Below are 23,389 nucleotides of genomic sequence, written 5' to 3'. Positions count from 1 at the left end.
TGTAAACAAATCGGAGCATAAACATCCTTTGTACTTCCGTCGAAGTAAAAGTGACGTTCTGATTGGCCTAATATATTAGTCAGCCAATCGAAACACTCTATACAAAAGTGTTTGGTTTCCGAGCACTATCTGTAAGCACGGGCATTGGTTATGTGTCACTGGTATTGTGGCTAGATACTGGTTTCTGAAATAAAAGTAATAATAACCTAGCAATGTGGTTAGTCTTTAATTTGCAATGATAAAATTTCCATCTATGACTGGATCGCCAATGTTGAGAAGGCTGTGCGTAAGAAGGAAAATATAATTTTCACATAATTGCACTGAGGATAGTTGAAACAAAGACATATATATCACATGTGTCATATATGTCCCTGGTTGAAATTATAGTTACATAGTTTATAAAAAAGAGTCAGTTACTTGAAAGAGTACACGCAGTACGGCGAGAAATGAGTGAGCGCAATTTTCCCGCATCTGATGGGTACTCCTCAACGACGGATCTCTCTCTCTCTAAGGCATTACAGAGATCGCTAACGTCTGGTCATCAAGGAAGTTACCCAATAAACAAACTGAAGTTATCATAGTTGTATTCACATGGTGTTTGCTGTTGTGTTTCAACATTAATTTGATAATATTAGACCCAAATGTGAGTTTGAACTTCTTGAACGCTGATAAAAGCCCAAAACTAATAAGTGATTCCTGTATTTTCACGATATTCATTCGATCCGACAAAATCAACATATGTTTACGACGCTGTACTCGTAACAGGTGGGGTGTTTATGTGCTAAGGTGCCTACCTATAACATCTCAGACGTCTAAGTAAAAACGTCTGAAAATATCATAATCACGTTGGGATGTAGGTCCAAATGGTGCCCATGTCCCTGTGGTAGGTACCAGCGTTAACTCCTCTCCGGATTAGAAAATTGATGTGTATCTACGCTCTCATAACAGCTTTAAATCTTAATATTGAAATGTTAATTATAAGTTTTTTGAAATGCATTTGAACGGAACATTGACACCCCGCAGGTTTGGAAGAGAAAATATCATATCTCAATTGCCGTGATAAAGTGGATAAATGCCATGTGTTCAGCCCAAGAGGCTTCTGATTCGTGTTACGCAATTGAAGGGAGACAACTCTCAAAGACGCATTTCTTTCAAGATTAAAAAAAACACTACCTCAAACGTTATTAAGAAGATTATATAAACACCCTCCTCCTCTCCGGCTCCCTTCTTCCATGCAACGGAGTGGGTGTATGGTGGCGTTAGGTATATGTATCCGTCCGTCCGTCTGACACAGGTCGGGATTATAAATTAACAGGTTGGATAGAGCGCTACCATCTTCTGTGTTTGTGTTAGTGTAAAAAAAAATGTTTGCTTTCGTGGAATTCCATCTGGTATCTGACTTCGAGAAGAAAAATGTGACCAGTTTTGTATATTTCATTCTGAGAGACAACATCGAAGGTAAACAGAGGTACATGTACAATAAATCCTGCTTAACGATTTACCCAAAATAATGCCACTTCCTGTTAGATTTACGATTTACCAAAAGTAAGACCACTGCCTTTTCGTATTTGCTTTTTACCAAACCTATGACCATTGGCTTGTCATGCTCTACGATTAACCAAAAGTTAGATTACCTCCTGTCATGATTTACGATTTACCAAAAGTAAGACGACTTCCTGTCATGATTTACGATTTACCAAAAGTAAGACCACTGCCTATCAAGCATTACGATTTACCAAACCTAAGAGCACTGGCTTGTCATGCTTTACGATTTACCAAAAGTAAGAACACTTCCTGTCATGATTAACGATTTTCCAAAAGTAAGACCACTTTCTGTTATGCTTAACGAAGTAATGAACACCGATAAGTCCAGAATTAACTACCAAATCTATATTGGCGGACGTAGTACACAAAAGACAAAGCTGAACCTTGGTATTCTTCCGTTGTGATCTAGAATTAGTAGCAAGTGTATAGATATCTTAAATTAATTTCGTTTTGATTTGATCTTCTCGATTCTAATCAGCACCATAATTTCCCTTTGCAGTGTTTTTTTTTTTTTTTTTGTTAAATTACAGATTATATTAAAGTCAGAAGTGTTCATTCCTTTGATAAAATAGACATTTAATATCAATTTCCATTTACATTTTCATCATATGATCATATACCGATGACACTGTATATCGTATAAGGGAGATAACTGGAATGATCTAAAGGTTCTAACCAATTATCGATAATGTTTTTGTTAATTGCATTGGAGATTTTCTTTCTGATACACGAACAAACACAAATCGAAACGCCATAACAGTTATCATAATACAAACAATTGTTTTAATTCTTTGATATCCATAACTTTAATAGGCATCAGTATAGCCAAAGTTCACCAGAAAACCTCTGGAACTCTCCAGGAAGAAGGCTAAATCCCAATGTTTTGGAACGTAAAGGTATATAATTAGTCACATGGGATATTTGCTAAATGTACATTTAGAGAAACACCAACGTACGACATGAGGCGATGACCTGCATCCTCCCTTTTCAAGTAAAGGGTTTGATTGGCACAAACGAGGCAAAGTGTTAAATATTTAGATGATAAAGAATACAAAGTTCAAAGAAAAAGAAGATAAAGATATATCTGCACAAATTTAAAATGATAAAAACAAAAGGTAAATTCATATGAAAAAGATTAATTGAAAACTGAAAGGCACAATTTCCGGACAAGATTAAAATTCTCATCAAAGTGCAGTAACTCTTTCAAACGAAACACTGTTGAAGAAAACCGAATACCACGTCGTGGTGATCAAGCTTCAAGACTAAAGTAACGAGGAAAGCTACAATTTCTAATGTGTTCGGCAGAACTAAACTATTGAGTTTGCTGTTCTTCTCTTAACTGCATCGATAATGTCAAAATTCTGTTCATATACATTTGTATTTCTCTTAGTAATTTGTAATACAAACACTATGATCATATAGCTGATAGCTGGCTTACAACATACATTGGCATCAAATATTCCACCCAGCTACATGTATAAAACATGTAATGATAAATCAGCAGTATTTACAACATCTGATAACACGGCCAGATAGACACCCGCTCGCTTTTGCCCTAGCTATGTTAGAACATCCTATGGTAATGCCAACATACATGTATGTGGTACATCATCCAAACATTAAAATCTAATCTTATTTAACCATATTTTATGTTCTTCTTCTTGGTTACTTGTGGAGTCATTAACTACATTCAGCCATCTACTTTAATTTACATCGATTTGTGCCACTATTTAACCCAGGAATGGTTGTTCAATCTCTCCAAGCAATTCTTGATGAAATGACACCTTACACGTAAATGTACATTTTGTACATTTCTGCACGTTCGTACGTCACGATCAGTCAAAGTCAGCCAGTATTCTAAATGATATCGTGAAACTAGAAAAATGCTTTATTGCAGAATTGTGTAGTGTTGACAATTTAAATCGTTCGAACTCGATAAAGGAGGGCGCTCTTTGATAGGTTCATGACTCGTGCCATGTAAACTGTAAGCAGATCCACTTGGATTGTGAAAACTGCGTGGTTTTCATTTGTCCGATTCAACCGGTCCAAATATAATAAAGGAATTCACGTTTCGCTAAGTATTAAGTAATGTGAATATTTTTTCTTTGTCCTCATCTCGTCTGTCTTCATTATTTTTCTTGTTTTTGTGTGTTTTTTCTGGGTATGGTATATTGTAGAAAGTCAGACTATTCAACATCTCCTCGTTCTGGCTTTCCTGCACCAAAGAAAATATTATTTCAAATCAAAACAAAACGAGCCCAAGGTGTAGCATATACAAAGTAATAAAACGATAGTAATGATGATAACAAATATTGCCAGCTCTTGAACTTCTGAAATCATTTCAGGAACTTATGGGAAGATTTTTTTAATAAATTGGAAAACGGAACAGATATGATAGCGCCGTTTCTTAACTTCAGTTGTCGTTTTAAATTTAATAGTTAGTCAGTTGACAATTCGACTTGCTTTGCCTAACTGATTGGTTCGGGATCGTGATGACATCACTATGATGATGAGATTGTGACGTCATCCTTCATGGTGATGGTGTACATGATTATATTTTGATATGAGATTTACCTTACGCCGAGAGGACCGGGTACAGACCCGATAAATAGCACGAAGTAGTTCTATGATGCACATGATACAAACAGCTATGTACAGGTATATAAGGGCATTTGCCATGTCACGTGCTGTGTTTAAGGTGTCACAGTCGATGGTTGATAAACTCCCTCTGAAAAGGTACAAAACTTTGGTACAGATAGCAACATACAGCGGATGGGTGACGAGCTCGTCATTAAATAAGAAGGTCAGGGTTCGATCCCTGTCTCGGACGTGCAAGTCGCTTGCATGACCAGATTTCTCAGATTCAGGTTTCATTCAAGAGAAGAACTATATCACTTGTCAAAATTAATTCTAAAATTATTCAAAAATGATACATGTCACGAAATGTCTTTTGCTTCCAGATTGTTTTGACAAAAAACAAAAATTCGTTGTCTGTGATAGATACAGGAAACTTCCATGATAAAACTTACGTATGTATTAAAAGGATTTTATTTATTTATTTCGCAGCATTACAAGAAGGAAGGAGATACTCACGGAAGTTGGACTTTACTTCTTTTACTGAAATATAAAAATTGAGTATACATGAGACTTAATAACAAGTTTCTGTTTGAGAAAACGGTTCTGCGTACTTAGATTTACATATTGAGTAACAGATTTTTGACGTAGTTATCTGCCCGTCAAAATGATATTCGATTCGAGTTTCGAAGAAGGCGATTGCTAACACCGATTCCGGTCTTACAAACCAATATTTAGTCTGTAAAACAAACACTTCATACCTAATTGATTTTCAAGTTCATAAAATCACAGGTCTTAAAGACAGTAATTATATCCGGAAAGAGCGAGTCATTTTGATATAGGACTTTGTTATAGTTTACCATCCCTAAGCTCTATAGATATATTAACGTTAGTTCTATACAAAGTCATTATACTTATTGAACTTTAATAGATCAGAGAGGAATCCGCTCGTCGGCTAAATACTCCTTTTATATCTGTTTTTGTAAACATTATCCGAGTTCTCAGGACAATACTGCTCGTGATGTTTCCACTAGCAATGAAATAGGTTATTGAAGTTTAAAAATATCTGGTTTATTGTGTGTATGGTCACGAAAAAGTTTGTATAGGGGTCGTACTTCACCTTTCTTCGTTTGTAAGCCTATGTAGTTCGCTATGAGGGAAATCAGTACGAACTTATAGAGCATTGGTACAAGAGAAAACAGATATACAGCATGCAGAATGTTTACCTGTAGATAGATATACAACACGATTTAACCTCTTAATGGTCGATAGTCAAATAAGTTCCTACTTTAAGCATTGTATTTATGTAAATCATGAGCTACAATGAAAATAGTACAACAGTATCACGATGCCTCACACCACCGAACGTACTTATAAATCAAGGGTTCTATGAATTTAACTTTGGATTCGACGTGAACGGCTAATTATTATATGTATTGTTCACTTACGGCCTTATGATCATTTCATTGGTTATGGTTACATACCTGCACGTGCATATGGACGTGACATTAGTTGCGACACATTCGTTATATCCGGGAAGGTAGACGGTGTCTTTAAGAGCTAGAAAAGCCGTGATGGTGGCGATCAACATAACGCTTTCGATAGATAACTGCAAGTTTGTCTGAAACGTCAGATATACATTGGGAATCAGATATATCTTAATTGGTTATCGAACCTTCTAATTAATTGGCGAGTGACTCTCTAAAAGGGTTTATTGACACACACACGTTTCAGACAACCAAAATATTTCAGTGAATTGTATCGTTTTATTTATCCGCACATATGTAATTTCGATCAGCTTTTGAATATAGAATCTTAATTCTATATACTTTTCTTAGTTCAAACGACTTTCTTATTGATTTCGTTTAGTCATCCATACATGCATTCACTCATCCATACGTGCGAACCAAGTAAAAGTAACAGACCTCATCAACTTCTATCAATATTAAACAAATTGAATCATTTAGCGGTTGATCAGGATTTTCCTATACTTTCCTAGTATTACAGTAGTTTCACGGATTCAAGGTCAATCAAAACGAGATATTCTGTAATACTTAAGGTAGAAAAATTTACTGTCAATCAAATATATTGTAAATCGAAGTAACGCTATGACGTCACATGTATTACGTAACCAGTATCTCACATATGCATAACAAGTACATAGACAACTGAGAAGACACACTTGAATGGCACTTGACCGCGGTATTGCTATTTGATGAGAGCTGTAGCAGTTTTCAGTAAATTTCAAAAATAAAAAAAAAACAAAAAAACCCTTAACAGTTTGATCAACTGCGCAAACGTGTCTAGGATCATAGATATCTAACCTAGATGCCGCACGGCTTATCTGCGACTGTTGACGCAACGTGTCTGCAGCGCCTCCATCTTGGAAAGGTATTGCCGCTAGCGCCAAACCATAGCTACACAGAGGCCCTCATGCTAAAAATCCCACTAAAAATGTACCTCGGTCACTAGCCCACGTATCAACACAAATAATACTTCATTTTAAAGCCGAGAAAAAGTTCTATGCTGTAGTCATCTCATCTCAAAGTGGAGGAATCAAAATTAAAGAAAAAATAACGGAAATATTTAAAATGTAAAAATTACTAAAAATTTTTTTATTTACTCCTCATTTATTTTGCATAGGATAATTTTTAACAATAAACTGAAATATAATAACCTACCCCCCCCCCCCCACCCCCACCCCCCCAAAAAAGAAAAAACCCAATAAAATATTAAGAAATTATTAAGAAATAATAAATAGCATTTTATTCAAATTCATCCTTTTTTCAAATAGTAATAAATAACTTGATTGTGGCAATATATAGAAGCGATCATGTTGATCTGTGGACCTGGTCCCTGGACAGGTGTTCACCCCAAAAATGAATTTATTTTGTAATGGCTTACATATCAAAGTGCAATTAATTATATATCAGTGTCATTCATGCGACTTCATGATTTGCTGGACCTCATTTTAAGGGGGAGGGGGATGGTTAATGAACAATATACCCTAGGATTTACGCGCTTAATTTGTAGAGTGAATAATATGTGTGAATACATATTGCTAATCTATTAAAGGTTATATCAGCATGCAGAACACTGAATGCAAAGTGCCACACAGCAGCTAACAGCCTCTGACCATGAGATGCACTAATTAATAATATATATAGTCACGTGCAGTGTGACTGTGGGTGTCTTAGTAAAAACATGAAACTAAGAGACATTTTCATTCACTGGTTACTTTCTTGAATTTTGGTGCATTAGGAATGAGGAGACCACAGCAAAACAAAGTAAGGTAATATACAATCGGATCTCGCTTGCAGGCGATTCTAATGAAGTGCAGCATGTTGTTTGCCTTCACACTGAACATTCACATACATGTAGAGAAGGTGAACCTGTAATCCAATTACTGTTTGAAATTGATGCAACAACAATTACATCATTCATGACAATAATGACCTTGCATGAAGTGCAAACTACTTTATCTTAAGTCCCATATTGCACCAGCCAAATACAAAGTATACACTCTCTTCATACGCAGCACTGGTACCATAAACCAGTCCACAAATCATGTCTTCTGTCTACATTTCTGTATTCATCACTAATAAGCCCAAGATCACTATGTATTGTACAGGTTATAGAAGGCGTCACTAAGTTGTTATAACTTGTGCCTAATCCCGGTTGTTTGATGGCAATAAAAATATGTTTAAATCAACAAGTTATAGACTAGTTGCTTATTTCGTGACCAAAATGAAACTACTGTCAAACATAGAAGGTAACTATAATAAATCACACTACTTTGCTAACATGTCAGTGCACAACAGATTGTTACAGAAAAAAAACAACAACAAAACTACTCCTTACATCAGGTGAATGACCATTTGCTCAAATACTTAATGATAGTACATCAAAAACCTCTTTCATCACTACTTGAAACACTGCCTACTACAATGACATCTACTACTCAACACTATATATATGTTTACAAGTCAAAATGAATAGGCCCTATCATACAAAGGTAAATCGGATAAGGCACACATTCTGTAGAACATCAATTTGTACATGGTAGTAACTTGACAGCTTGTACAATACCTTCCCAAGATGGCGGACCGCTAGACACGTCACAGGCGCCGTCGCGCGGCATCTAGGATTATATATCTATGTCTAGGATGAACAAGATTTATCCTGCAGTGCCTTACCACTAAAATTCTATACATTCATTTCAAAAGTGTTCCATATTTCAAAATAAACTTCACCGTGGCAACGAAGTAACATGACATAGAAGCAGTAGTTTGGACAGGGCGGATTTTAAGAAAAGAACTGCAATCAATCGTAACACTTGGACCAATGCACAGGTACAATTGTTAAGGCAACTAGTACGTGGGTCACATGCATAATCATAATAAAGGCATATATGCCCTGGAAAACAAGCCAAAGGGATGAAGATGTTGAATACTTACCACCCAAGCCGAGTCGTTGTGTATCAAACCAAGTAATCCCACAAACCCCGTAGACATGAACTGCAACGGAATATCCACAATGAGAGGTGAGTCAACATTTATACACAAGCAGGCGAGTCAACATTTATACACAAGCAGGCGAGTCAACATTTATACATGTACAAAGTCATGTTAAGTCAGCAATTATACTTGATGAGATTAGTCAACAAGTGTTCACTGGGAATTGAGTCAACATTTGTATATGTGAGATGATTCAACAGTTGTACACGGTGAAGTGAGTCAAGAATTGTGCACGATGATGCGAGTCAACATTTGTTCATAGTGAGGCTAGGCAACTTATGGTAACGTGAGGCGGGTAAACAGTTGAAAACGATGAACATGTGTGATAATTTTTGAGTGAGAGGGTCAACATTTATACAAGGTGAAGAGAGTCGACATTTCTATACGACGAAGTGGGACAACGGTTGTTCAGAGATATGAGTCAACATTTTCGCTCGGTGAGATGAGTCAACAATTGTATTGTGTACGGCAAGGAGAGTCAACATTTGAACATGGTGAAGGGGTCAACAGTAGTTCAAAGTGACACGAGTCAACATTTTCATTCGGCGAGGTGAGTCTACATTTGCACATGGTGTTTGTTTTTATTTGCTGGGTATATCGTCCGAGGGTCATTTTGAGGCGAGTCTTGTAATAGATGGTGCCTACGTATACAAGAGATCCGTCACGAGGTTCGCCGTATGCCTTCCAGAGCGATTAGGGAGACACAAGGACACAACCAAGTCAGCACAGATCATTCCGTTTTTTAGTTTCCCGAGATCCAACTACACACATCGAACCTTCACCTGGGGTTACGTAGACCAACGCTCTAAAAGGGAGGGGTCAACATTTGAGAAAAAGAAAATAAACGAAATGTTGTGATTTGGACATTGGGAGATAAAGTTGCACATGAAGAAAGGAATTACGTGTGATCTTGTGATCAGTTGAAACAGACAGCAGGATATCGTCAAATTCAAATTTGCTTAATTTTCCTGGCGTCGCCAGAGCACTGATGTTCGCCGATGAGACGATACGGAAGGATTCACGGAGACGGAAAACCAGTCAACTTACCAAACGGTTTCCTAAATGCTACAATTTTGCAGGTAGTTGTTTGTGCATTAAGAATGTATAGATTAATTGTATGTGGGTTGGACCGGACTTGTAATATTTAAAACCAGTTTTTAGACTATACATATTTCAGTGAAACAAATCACAAAGCAAAGAAACAGTAATTCATTAACAATAGAATTTTCTTTTGTTTTGATTGAATTGTTCAACGGCTAAGATTTCACACAATAAAAACTTGCCTTTTGCGAATAAAAGCATGACTAGAGTAGAATAAGGCACTTTAATCAAAGTTCGCGGTAGATTAAAACCACCTGGAGCAATTAGGATAAAATTCATCTATTTTTTATTTCAATGTGATGTCCTGTTTGATTACAACGTAATAAACTATCCTGGTACATGTAGTCGTGTGTTGTGTACAGTGTCTCATTACTAAACCAAACATCATTAGGTACACTCCCGTGAATCAATTTCTGACACAATGGTTGTTTTCTCTGTTGTCAAATGTACAGATGGTCGACAAACGTAAATGAATAATTCTGGATGACTTTAGCCGATTGCTCAATGACAGAGAATTCATATATCTATTTATATCTATTTATATATAGATATGTATGTATACTTTCATTATTACTTCATTATACAGGGACACTGATTGCCTCGGAAATTTGACAATTCACTTGTCGTACTGTCGTTATTACTTCATTGATCATATCTCTATTCCAGTAATACGTATCCAACAAACATTTGTTTGTTAGGATCCGGTACCAATATTGAACCATACCGTCAATATTACTTACTAGATTGAATATATATATTTATCCTGCAACTGGAACCGCCGTGGTCGGAATACATCATTTTTGCTGTATTCGGCAGTGACGGAAAACAGAAAAATATCAGTTGTTGAAATATGCGATTTTACATGTTGTAATGAACAAAAATGTGATTTATGAAAATTCATAAAATCGCTGTCATATCCGTTGAAGTTTGGAACTACGTTTCTGCGCGGAGCAATTATTTTGGCGTACGTCATTAGACAAAATTCAGCGTAACGTCGATGTCAGGTAAACATAGATTGAACGACAAAACTGTTGAAGTTTCAGTAGTCTCATTTTCGAACGATGATGCAGGATAAATAGAATACATGGTTAGTGATTAAGATATAAGCTGCATCGTTTGGCTCGGAACAGAAAGACAAACGTGACTCACACTTTCGTCTTTCTTCACCCTCGCCAAAGTACAGCTTATATTTCAAGACACCCCCCCTCTCTCTCTCTCCCTCTCTCTCCCTCTCTCCCTCCCTCTCTCTCTCTCCTCTCTCTCTCTCTCTCTCTCTCTCTCTCTCTCTCTCTCTCTCTCTCTCTCTCTCTCTCTCTCTATCTCTCTCTCTCTCTCTCTCTCTCTCTCTCTCTCTCTCTCTCTCTCTCTCTCTCTCTCTCTCTCTCTCTCTCTCTCTCTCTCTCTCTCTCCCCTCTCTCTCTTCCTCTTCCCTTCTCCCCCTCTCTCTCTCTCTCTCTCCCTCTCTCTCTCCCCCCCCCCCTCTCTCTCTCTCTCTCTCTCTCTCTCTCTCTCTCTCTCTCTCTCTCTCCCTCTCTCCCTCTCTCCCTCTCTCTCTCTCTCTCTCTCTCTCTCTCTCTCTCTCTCTCTCTCTCTCTCTCTCTCTCTCTCTCTCTCTCTCTCTCTCTCTCTCTCTCTCTCTCTCTCTCTCTCTCTCTCTCTCTCTCTCACTCTCTCTCTCTCTCTCTCTCTCTCTCTCTCTCTCTCTCTCTCTCTCTCTCTCTAACACATTATTAGCTGAGGTGAATTATTACATGTAATATACAATTTGGTTATCATTTGGATTTCAATTTTTGAATCACAGAATATCCTATTTTATTGGAATTAAATTGAGGTTAATAAGATAGTTTAAATTGTTGTTGTCCGTATCCTTAGTCAAGTTGGAGATGCTTTTTAAGTATTGAATTAAAAAGCTTGACTTTCTATCACTTGCAAAGAAAAGGTCAAATAATGCCGAGTGAAATAGATATCACTGTTGTTTGATATCACTGATGAAATGTGAATCAAAATCAATTTCACTCGGGTCGTGTGTCTGGTGGAAGGTGTAATTATCATATTATGTATGCACACCGTTTAAAGGAAAACCTATTATTCCTTACTTCTAGGATTTTTGAGATACACGCTTATCATTTGGCAGATCCATAATTGCAGGTGATTTACGTGTTTCTTAAGTATATTGCGTTACGCAAAATTAATAAATCATTATCAGTATATATACATGTAACAATATCACTGTGACAGGTTTACCTCAAATTGTTCTGTGCCAGAGATCGGATCAAAGAAATTAGAACTGACATCTTGCAATAATTAGCAGTTTTTTTTCAAGTTCATTTTCATCAAAATGCGTCTCTAAAAACCGCACGAACCAAAAACGAAATGACAAATGATCGTGTTTGTTTAAAATATAGGATCTTATGATTTTATAAATCGGGTCTTGAAAGTTTTGCGGGCCGTGACAAGCGGAAAGTAAAACGCCGAGAGGAGTTTCATAAAATCTCCTGTGAAATGGTAACAAATTTTCATTACATAACTTCTGAAAGTTACATTTTGACAGATTTAAAAGTGACAAGTGAACGGCTCAAATTAGCGAAGGCAGTCATTTCGTTGCGCCATTTTTCATTGATACCGTAGAACCATTATTGATCTAATGACATAACAATTTCTGACTGACCGCCAACAGGTGTATACGATACTAGTGAAATATACCCAAATGGACGAAATCACTGGTAGATGATGTGATAACATGCCTTACGTACCGACGCAGCTGAGAATAACACGATGAGTGCCTTTATACTTCTGTCCTGGAACAGTGGGCCTTGAGAAACGTATTCAATCAGAATACATACAGTTGTACCTGTTAAAAAATAAACATAATCAATTCCTGATAAAAATAAGTGTTTTTTTTCACATTGTAAGCTGTATATAAATCACATTTCGTAGTAATAGCTCTCCTGAGCTAATATTACGTTTTATTGCATGCGACAGAAAATAAAATTCTTGTATCTTGTATTGACGAAGGTGAATGTTAAACTCCCATCTGGTTGCCATCTATCAGTGCTTCATATCGGGACAGATTCTAACATAGATCTACAGTGACGAGTCCCTGTGTTTTCAGATAAATATCGTTCTACTGTTACAAATTCTCGTGTCCCCGTGTTTTCAGATAAATATCGTTCTACTGTTACAAATTCTCGTGTCCCTGTGTTTTCAGATAAATATCGTTCTACTGTTACAAATTCTCGTGTCCCCGTGTTTTCAGATAAATATCGTTCTACTGTTACAAATTCTCGTGTCCCCGTGTTTTCAGATAAATATCGTTCTACTGTTACAAATTCTCGTGTCCCCGTGTTTTCAGATAAATATCGTTCTACTGTTACAAATTCTCGTGTCCCCGTGTTTTCAGATAAATATCGTTCTACTGTTACAAATTCTCGTGTCCCCGTGTTTTCAGATAAATATCGTTCTACTGTTACAAATTCTCGTGTCCCTGTGTTTTCAGATAAATATCGTTCTACTGTTACAAATTCTCGTGTCCCTGTGTTTTCAGATAAATATCGTTCTACTGTTACAAATTCTCGTGTCCCTGTGTTTTCAGATAAATATCGTTCTACTGTTACAAGTTCTCGTGTCCCTGTGTTTTCAGATAAATATCGTTCTACTGTTACAAATTCTCGTGTCCCTGTGTTTGCAGTCAGCAATGTAATTTTCTGTAATAGCTGATATCAAAGGCAACTTCTTAGGTTTTTCATTACCTCAAAAATTGTGTTTAATTCTTGTTCTACATAGTGAGAAGATTAATTTATTTCTGAATCAGTAGGTACAGTGTATATACCTGCACGTGCATTAATATGGTTTTAGGGGTACTTCTCCATCTTGTATCCATCTGATCAATAATTGGTTTGTAGCTCATGGATTTAGTTCACTCAGTTTTCAAAGTGCATTACATCACGACTCATTAACTATTGTATCGGAATAATTCATCGCTACATTGAACTGTAAAAGTCTCTCGCGTGCATGCATAATGACAGCCAAATCAATTACTTTAAATTTGTCTTTTTACCTATAATATCGACCAAAATCAGAGAAAAGGATTTGGTACAAGAAACTTACGAAGCCATCTCCTTACAATAGTAGTTTACAAAATATTTTAGACTGTCACTTTTTTTTTCCTTTCGTAGAAAAATAAATAATAATACTTTTGAGAATTTTTTCTTTCATCTTTTTCATTTCTTAGAGAGATTTAATTTGTTTTCATTATAGTATCTATAATTGCAATAAAAACCAATGAATTTCAATTGATGTGTAATAATTTCTATATTATATATACCGAGTATTCGACAATTAACTATCAGTCCTTAATGTTTAAATTTTGATTAGCCTTACAATCGTGAACGTGCGATGTCCAAATAATGATTTGGAGTAATACATTTAAAAAATATTGAGAAGCAGTGCTGCCAATTTCCTGTGTATAGGTTATCTTTTTTTTTACCATGTAAAATATTAAATTTTGAATATCATTAGTTTTTTAAAATAAACAAGATAAAAGAATGCGTTTCTATGTTAAAATAACTTCACATTATTTTCAAAAAAAAATATTTTAAAAAGACAACATTAACTTGTACTTTGATTTAGTTCACACACAACACTGACTTACTTCATGTTTTAGTTGATTTAAACATATTTTATTGTCGACAAATAGACAAATGGATAAGAGACAAGTTCTTGCAACTTATGAACTCTTCTCCACAAATACAGCACAGATAATATATTACAACACGTAACATATGTTCATACAATAAACATAAAAATACAGAATTGTAGACTTAATGTTTAAATCAGTTTGTCAGCGGATATTACTGGAAAATTAAGAGAGAGAGAGAGAGAGAGAGAGAGAGAGAGAGAGAGAGAGAGAGAGAGAGAGAGAGAGGGAGAGAGAGAGAGAGAGAGGGGGGGGTTCATGGTTGACTGCATTTGGAAAGATTTAGGTAGCATCAAATCGTTTGGACTGTTGATTATATTTTTGAACTGATTTTATTATTTCGCAATTAGTTTGGTATGAGTAAGAGTTAATATCACCCCATAATATGTTTTCTACGTTAAAAATCACGTCTAGGTCATATAGAGTATCAAACAATATTCGTCTACAATTAGAAAATAAAGCGCACGAAAGAAAATAGTGACTTGCGTCTTCAACGACGTCTCCACAAGAGCAATTTGGAGATTGACAAATTCCCACCGTAAATAAATCTGAGCACATTCCACTACAGTTGTTCTTATTCGACAATGTATAACGGAAAGGAAACGGTTGCCAGAGTGTTGATAATCTGGAACTGAAATGTTTACAGGAGAAAGCTTAGATCTGAAGGTATTTAAGGACGGGGCACTTTTACAGAATTATCTACGTTATTCCACAAATTTATAGACGACGGCACAAAGGATTTTTTCATAGTATTTAGACGACTGTGGGGTTTTTGGGTTTCTTAATTCAATGTTTAAGTCACGCCTAATTGGTGGAAGTAGATTTACCAAGTTAGAAGGGGCTATCTTATCGTGTATTTTGTAGAACGTAGTCAATTTTGATTCCTCTCTTCTTTGTTTGAGAGAAACCCAACCTGTTTCACGATACAAAGACTCACGAGACGCTATGGATGTGAGACAGGTAACGATTCGTGCAGCCTCTAATTGGACTTTTTCTAGTGAGTCGGACAATGTTCCGAACAGCCATCCCAAACACAAGAGGCGTACTCAAGAATGGGTCTAATAAACGATATATAAATAGTATTAAGAGTAGACTTATTTACCTTGTACTTATGTTTTTTCATGGCACACACTTTTTGAGAAGAAGTTTTAATGAGGTTAACATGGTCACTCCATTTGCAATTACTGCTAAAGGTTACACCCAAGTGACGATGCGAATCATTGAATTTAATGGGTTCACCATTGCATACCAAGTTTGGTTTGGCAGGGTTATTTCTAGGAGAAAAGATAACTGCCTCCGTTTTAGCAGGATTGAATTTCATAAGCCATTGGTCTGACCAAGTTTGAAGACGATCTAGATCCTGATTCAGGGCAACTTCAATTTCATCTGAAAAGGCAGATGATTTTTGAAGAGAGGAATCTCAGCAAATAATCTCACAAAAGTGTTCATGGGATCAGCTAAGTCGTTGATGTAAAATAAACACAGCAAGGGACCCAGTACAGAACCCTGTGGTACCCCAGCCCTGACCGGCTTAAAAGGAGAAGTATTGTTTCCATATATAACAGATTGGTATCTATTGGTCAAGTAATTTTCCAACCAGGATAGTAACACTCCATCTATTCCATACTGATGGAGTTTGAACAAGAGACCCTTATGCCAGACTTTGTCAAATGCCTTGGACAAATCGCAAAATACAACACAAGAATATTCATTATTATCCAAAGAGTTAACAATACTGTGATACATTTCTATCAACTGATAGACTGTGGAGTGGCCGGGAAGGAAACCAGATTGATACTTGTAAAAATTATTGTTGTCTCTAGCAAAGTTAAAAAATATATTTAAAGACACATCTTTCCATAGTTTTTGACAAGCAACTTAGCAAAGAAATTGGTCTATAATTTGAAAGAACATGAGCATCTCCTTTTTTAAATACTGGTAAAACGTGTGCTTTTTTCCATTCCGAAGGGAAAACAGCATTCCTTAAAGACCTATTAAATAATAATGTAAGGGGTTGTGAAATAGTTCTGGCTGTAGCTTTTAGCATACGGTGACTAATCCTGTCTGGACCAACAGCTTTCCCTATGTCAAGAGTAGATAAAATATCATAAACATCTTTTTCTTCGATCATAAAACTAAAAAGTGAATTAATGCATTTTCTGACAGATTTATATTAAAATCATCAGTACTGGAGACAGAAGTGAAGTAATTGTTGAGGATTTCAACCTTTTCCTGGTCACAAAATGCCATTTTGGTAATACTATTAACATTGTATTCTAGAGGAGGTATAGAGCGAGGAGAGGAGGAGAAAAAGCTGTTAAGAATTTGCCAAAAGGCACGGGGATTTTCAGTTTTTGCCGCAGAGACACGTGATTCCAAATTACAGAAGAAATCGGCCTTGGCCTTCTTTTTCATATTATTTACTCTGTTTCTCATACCCCTGTATGAAGACCAGTCTTCTTGGCGTTTAGAACGTAATGCCTTTTGTTTGAGTCTGTCCCTTATACGACAGTGTTTACATAAAACCGAATCGAACCAGGGTTTGTCGGAGGGACGGATAGTAACTGTAGAATTTGGTATAAAGATTCTAGCCAGATCTAAAAATTGCCTAGTGAAGTTGGAAACAGCACAATCGATAGAGGGTGCATTAGAAATTAAATCGTGCCAATCTACTGATGATAACGAACCATTAAGCCCAATGTAGTCTGCCCTATTATAATTCCACACATCTCGTAAGATGTTTTACAATTATAAGAAAATGATAAATTTATAAAAGTCGCTTTATGATCACTAACAGTATTGTCTACACTGAATGTCCCACTATCGAGGCATTTAATATCCGGAGAAATAAATATAGGATCTAAAAGTGTAGCTGTGTCAGTGGTTACACGAGTGGGCTCGGTAATAACGTTTACGAGGTGATAGTTGGTTACTAATGTATCTAACTTATTATTTCTGTGTAACATATCAACATTAATATCGCCAAGGATAACTATATCAGAACAATAATCAGAGACAGGTTCACTCGAAATTTTGATAGAAAGAGTTTCTGGAGTTTGGTGGTCTATAAAATAATCCAACCATGATACGTCTATTGTGGCACATAACTTCCGCCCAGATGCATTCTAGATTTGCCGGTTCAAACTCGAGTTTGCGACAAAATTTAATAGAATCTGAAAAATATATAAGAACACCTCCACCAAAAGCATTTCTATCTTTACGTATAGAAGTGGAATAGCCAGGAATAGAAAGAGAATCACTTACGACTGAATCGTCTATATGTGTCTCCGAAAAGCACAAAATGTCAAAATCACTGATAAAAGAATCGAGAAAAGAAAATTTATGTCTAATGCTTCTAGTATTTAAGTGGAGTAAGCTCAAGTCAAAGTTGCCATGATTGTCAGGACCAAGGTTTGTTTCAACATCTCCACTTAGAATTAAGATAATAAATAGAAAGGGAAAGTCAGCGCTATAAAAACCGGATATACATATATCTAGACAATGATAAACATGTTGGAAAATCCATATGGAATATATCTTAGTCAAGTCTTTAAGTAATGTTAAAAGAAATAAAAGGAAATATGCTGGGTTCCAAGATATTTTACATGAGGACGTAAACGAGTAGATACTACCGTTAAACCTTCCGATTGACGCCCTATAATCCTCTAAGGAATTACCCATTATCTAGTATACAAACATAGGTAGGTATAACATACAAGTAGAGGACATCAATCGGAATACAGTCGACTCTGAATAAAAAGAATGGTAGAGAAAGAATGTAAAAGGTAGGCAGAAAGAATAGGGTAAACATGAAAGAGTAGGGTGGATAAACGATAGGCTGAAAGAGAGAAACTAGAAAAAATATGTGTCTATAACAAAAAACATTCATCGTTGACATATCACTAATGAGAAAGGGGTAAGTAAAAAGTCAAACTATTTCCGGGAAATACCATCAAACATATAAACATATAAGCGATAAACCAAAATAACCAGTACGCGCACATACTCCCATACACATCTGCTAGTTGTTTATCTGTCAAGTGCGCACACAGAACCTATGCACATTTATCCCTGCAACTTGCACACATATCCGTACGAAAAGCATCAAACATACATATACTGCATTCTCCATACACACCATATAGCGCACATACTACCTATGGACGTATGAGTAAACAAGAATAAAGATACTTTTACAATTAAACCTTAGACAGTGAGGGGTCCAAGTATATAGGCTGACAAGACAAAATTTTGGATAAAAAAATGGACAGCAAGGGAGAAAAAAGTATGAAGCATATACATTGCAGCATAGCATAGTTAGACATCTTAAAAAGTAGAGTAGAAGATATAATATCAAAGACAAGTAATAGTCGTGACATGTACAAATATATGTAGGGGGAAAATAACACATGTGTTGTCAAAAAAAACCAAAGTAGATTGATAAATACATGTAAGTATCAATATGTGTTGGAACTTAAAAAAAATAGTGCATATTAATACGTCAGATTAGCAAAAACCATACAATACTTAATATTAAATCCATATCATTTTATTACGTACTTGGCATTGTACAACAGGGTAGTCGAAAGGCAACAATGTACGGATAAATACATGAAAAAAATCATGATTATACATGGACTCCGAAAATAACGTAGTACCATCACTTCTGCAGGTAAAAACTTAAAAAAAAAAACCATTTCTTTATCAGTCAAATAGAAACATTGGGTTAAAACAGCACAGGTAAGTGTGCTATACAATCGGAAGCTTCAGATAAGTTAGAAGTAATATGCACGAACATAGAAGAATCGGACTGGGGTCTTGCCCTTTAATCTGTTAAACGAGTGAAGCTAACACGTGATCTTATACCATAAGAATTACTCAGAATGTTGCGAAAAGTGCAGAGTGATACTTTTAAAATATACACAAACGTTTTTTGAAGAAAAGTAAACCGGCAACAATTCAATATGTATATGAAGAGAGAGAGAGGAGTGTGTATATGTTCTTGTTAAAGGAGATCGACGATACAGTTAAACCAAAAAGTTCAGGTAAGTACGTAAATGTACAGTAAACATACGCTAATCATACACGTAATAAATGTATTCAGTTAAATATGTAACTAATATTTACCAATCTATAGTATTCATGTATTATTACACATGTAATGGGTTCAGTGTAAATTTCATGATTGTGATTCTATATACATGACATGTGCTTAACAGGAGACATGTATATGAGTCAAAAAGTTCACAGGCCAATAAAGATTAGAAATGATACACGTGCAATACAAAGAAAGGTAGTGATGCACGTAACTGGGATATGCGCAACATAATACAGGACAGGAGCAAGCTGACTATTAAAGTTAGTACACCTATACAAAAGATGGCAAAAAGTCAGTAAGATCTTGGAAGCTATTGATCATTGTTTTCTTGGCTTCCTGGTTTGTTTAGGAAGATACGCCCATCACGCGTCCAAAACGAGTGGATTTTGTCATCATGTCATCAATCATAATTTTGTCACTGTTTTGCTTAAGTTTCTTTTCATTACTGAAAACTGCTTCACGGTCAGCGTATCTTATAAAACGGATAATAACAGATGCTTTACGATCTTTGATGGACCCAAGGATATGGCATCGAGAAATTGAGCTGCGTTGTACTTTCATCTTAAGGTGAGTGTCACAAACTTTCAAAATCGCAGCAAGGGGATCAAAAGTGGTAGAGTCTTCACCCTCGGGAGCGGGAATATCTAAGAATTTTAAGCAGGTTCTCCATGAGTATTGTTCGTGCTCGTCCAATATATTGTCATAGTTTGAGTGTTGGGTTTCTAGCTCACGAATTTTATCATTTAGAGATTCAATGGTACTGTCCTGGAGGATGATTTTTTGTTCCATCGTAGACACCTTGTCATCGACTATCTGGGAGATTTTGGCGTTGACACATTTTTCGATAAAAGTGGTCATTTAATCATTGGCCAATAAGTCAGAAACCACCTTCTGTAATGTAGGTAAGATCTCTGAAGACAAAGTTTTGGTTAATATAGAGGTCACAAGATCACTAACAGGTCCAACAAGGCCCTGGGTTATACAGTTCAAGAACGCAGGCTCTGAGGTATCTAATAGGAAGTTGGGAGTGCTCAGGGAGGAGGGCTTCACCGGGAGGAGCGGGGTGAGGGTGGGAGGGCTCGAATTCAACGGTCGTCCTTTTTGAAAGCTGATTCAACAGCAAAATCAGGCGAAGAGTCACATTCGAGTCTCTTTGCTCTTGTGGCAGAAGGATTTAATGGAGTCGAGAACTCACGAGCTTAGTCTGGAGTAATAGTTAGCTCGCTTACCTGAGTACTTGTCGGTGCGGGCACCTGTTCCTCGTGACCTACGCTGTTGTCGACGCTATGCGAGTTCATTGTTCGAGCCTATACACAAGAATACACAAACAATCCTGCGACCTTACTTCATGATTTAGTTCACACACAACACTGACTTACTTCATGATTTAGTTCACACACAACACTGACTTACTTCATGATTTAGTTCACACACAACACTGACTTACTTCATGATTTAGTTCACACACAGCACTGACTTACTTCATGATTTAGTTCACACACAACACTGACTTACTTCATGATTTAGTTCACACAACACTAACTCTCTCCATGCTTTAGTTCATTCACAACACTAACTCACCGTATGCTTTAGTTTATAAATACACAATGCTAACGTGCCGTATGCTTCAGTTGATCACTAATTGTGATGATGGCCTATACACAGCATTAGTGTATGCTTCAGTTTACTGACAATAACCGTATGTAGTAAAGTGTAATTCAACCCTCCAAAATTTCATAATTACCATTGTTTAACTTGATTTGTAGTTTACGTGGTTAGAAAGGAAGGCAAGCCTCCCAGCACTGTTTCATGCGATTTCTGGAAGTGTCAGTATCATTGAGAAAATCTTCTGGGATCACGTCATGTCAAGGTCAAACAACCTGAATGTCGTATATATATATAACCTTCTTAACAGACCAGGATAGGTCCATATTCACCTAGACTGAACCTAATTCTCATGTCACTGTTGCGATAAAGGTCAGGACTGGTCAATATAAACATAGACACATAGACTATTTCTCAGAGCGGTTGTTGTTGTTGTTGTTTATCACACCATCGACAGCTAGGGTCATTTCGAGTCCGGCTCTTCCCGTTAAATCTGTTACTTTACTGAACAACATAAAAGAGGTCCGTCGCATGTTATCCAAATCAAATGGAATAAAATGTTTTGCCCATTAAAGAACCTCTGCAGTACAGGACAGGTCCGTTTCTCAGTTTCACGAGAAGCACGGATTGTCTTACCTTTACCTGAAACGCTAGCTCACGACGTGCAATGGCGTAGTCTGCCATTACACAAGTAGAAAATGTATTAGAATATATGACATATACAAAATACGTAAAGTTATAAGATCTTACAACTTACCTCCACATATGATGGTAGCGGATATCATAAACGAGAATACAGAACATACAGTACATGTACATTTCCCCATTAGGATCATCAGGATCAATGTTTCCTACATAACAAACATCCTAGGACACAGGTGCCAGGTCTAATATAACGTCTTACTGAACAATACAGGTACGTGTGTACACGGGCGTGGAAGCAAGCTATGGAGTCCTAAGATCCTCATTGTTGTGACTACAGATGAGGAGACGTTTCCATTTATCTATAATGATAGGATTATAATGAACCCCCGACATGTCCCATCGACGATGATCTTATCGCGACTCTCTCCTTCTAAACAACACATGCAGCGCGCGCGTCCAACTGATCTATAAGAGTCGGAGATATACAGTCGTGTATATTTAAATGTCGATTTCCAAATCAGTTTACACAACTCCGCTTCATCGATGAAAAAATCCACTAACAAACACACACGCAGATCGGTTGTTTGTGTAAATAATATAGATCCACCTTTGATAGTACGTAAAGAAAGCGTGACGTTTAGTAGGTCGAACAGTCAACATTTTGATATCTACCGACCCAGTTTGGTCAGCTTAAGCAAATATTTTTAAAAAGTCTTATAAGGAGTAAAATCTTCGATTGTTTCATAATTTGTTTTCATGATATAATGCTTAGAATTCTGTTATTTACATTAATTATTTCCTGGTAGTTTTCAGATCAATACAATATTTTCCTGTTTTCAGTTGTGTTTTATCATCAAGATGTGATGCGAATATTTAGCCACATGTCCCTTCAATCGACTTTTTAATGGCGTCCAAATGCAGGAAACAGGGAAACACTTTTGATGAACAATTCTATAATGTTATGTTAGTAATGATGTTACGTTACTAGTCCTATATACTTTTGCTTGTCATGCCCCTAAAATTCAAATTTATACAAAGATTATATTGATCTCTTGTTACACACTTTGTGTGTCTGAGATAAGTTAAAAAATATTGTTTTTGAAAAATGTCGTCTTTGTCAGTCAGGTCCATCTCTTCAAAGCGCTTCGACTTGAAACGTCACCAAGAATGCTCGACAACTCTGATCGTTGGTCGTATGTGCACAGTTTCACACTTCCGTCGTCTCTTTTCCACGAGACCCAGTTCAGAGACAGTTATCTTTGACAGTCGTTTCACAGTCGTTCTCTGTCTCTGCCCTTCGCCTCGAACCGAAGACATTTCCCATAGCATTTGTGTTCGATGTTCGAATTTCCATATCAAGACACAAACTTTCTGGTTTTTTGTCCATTCTCATTACCCCGTTCGGTTCATAATCCAAGATTCCAGTCTGGAGAGTTGTTTCCTTCCAAAAATCTCTTGAACGTACACAGTTGATCATATGCAACATTTCAATAGTATCTCAGACTGAAGCGACTTATATCTTTCTCTTCCTCTTTCATTGTAGGACAACATTGTCATTATATTGTAGAACAAATGTGGTATCAAAATGGCCGGTTGTTGGTGGAGTAG

At 36.5% G+C, this 23,389-nt stretch overlaps 1 protein-coding gene across 1 annotated transcript; it reads right to left on the bottom strand.

The window, feature by feature from the left end:
• Positions 1-3,619: 3,619 nt before the first annotated feature.
• Positions 3,620-21,963, bottom strand: LOC132558934 (uncharacterized). The gene is made up of 7 exons (XM_060223556.1): positions 21,894-21,963; positions 12,491-12,588; positions 8,577-8,636; positions 5,604-5,740; positions 4,639-4,662; positions 4,120-4,273; positions 3,620-3,760 (listed from the first exon to the last, which is right to left on the bottom strand). The coding sequence occupies exons 1-7, from the start codon at positions 21,961-21,963 to the stop codon at positions 3,620-3,622; spliced, it is 684 nt and encodes a 227-aa protein (XP_060079539.1).
• Between the last annotated feature and the right edge of the window lie 1,426 nt (positions 21,964-23,389).

Source organism: Ylistrum balloti, unplaced genomic scaffold (genome assembly GCF_031769215.1).
Source record: "Ylistrum balloti isolate Yb309-2 unplaced genomic scaffold, AGI_CSIRO_Ybal_v1 Utg369662, whole genome shotgun sequence".
Lineage (NCBI taxonomy): Eukaryota > Metazoa > Mollusca > Bivalvia > Pectinida > Pectinidae > Ylistrum > Ylistrum balloti.
This window is presented reverse-complemented; position numbering and strand designations above follow the sequence as displayed.

What these genes read in the sequence shown, in the direction of transcription:
- LOC132558934 (XM_060223556.1), bottom strand. Translation starts at nt 21,963, where the DNA reads ATGGGGAAATGTACATGTACTGTATGTTCTGTATTCTCGTTTATGATA. An exon ending in ACGTCCATATGCACGTGCAG is followed by an intron (nt 4,663 to 5,603) that starts GTATGTAACCAT and finishes TTTATATTTCAG; the next exon opens with TAAAAGAAGTAAAGTCCAAC. An exon ending in AGAAGTAAAGTCCAACTTCC is followed by an intron (nt 4,274 to 4,638) that starts GTGAGTATCTCC and finishes GTACCTTTTCAG; the next exon opens with AGGGAGTTTATCAACCATCG.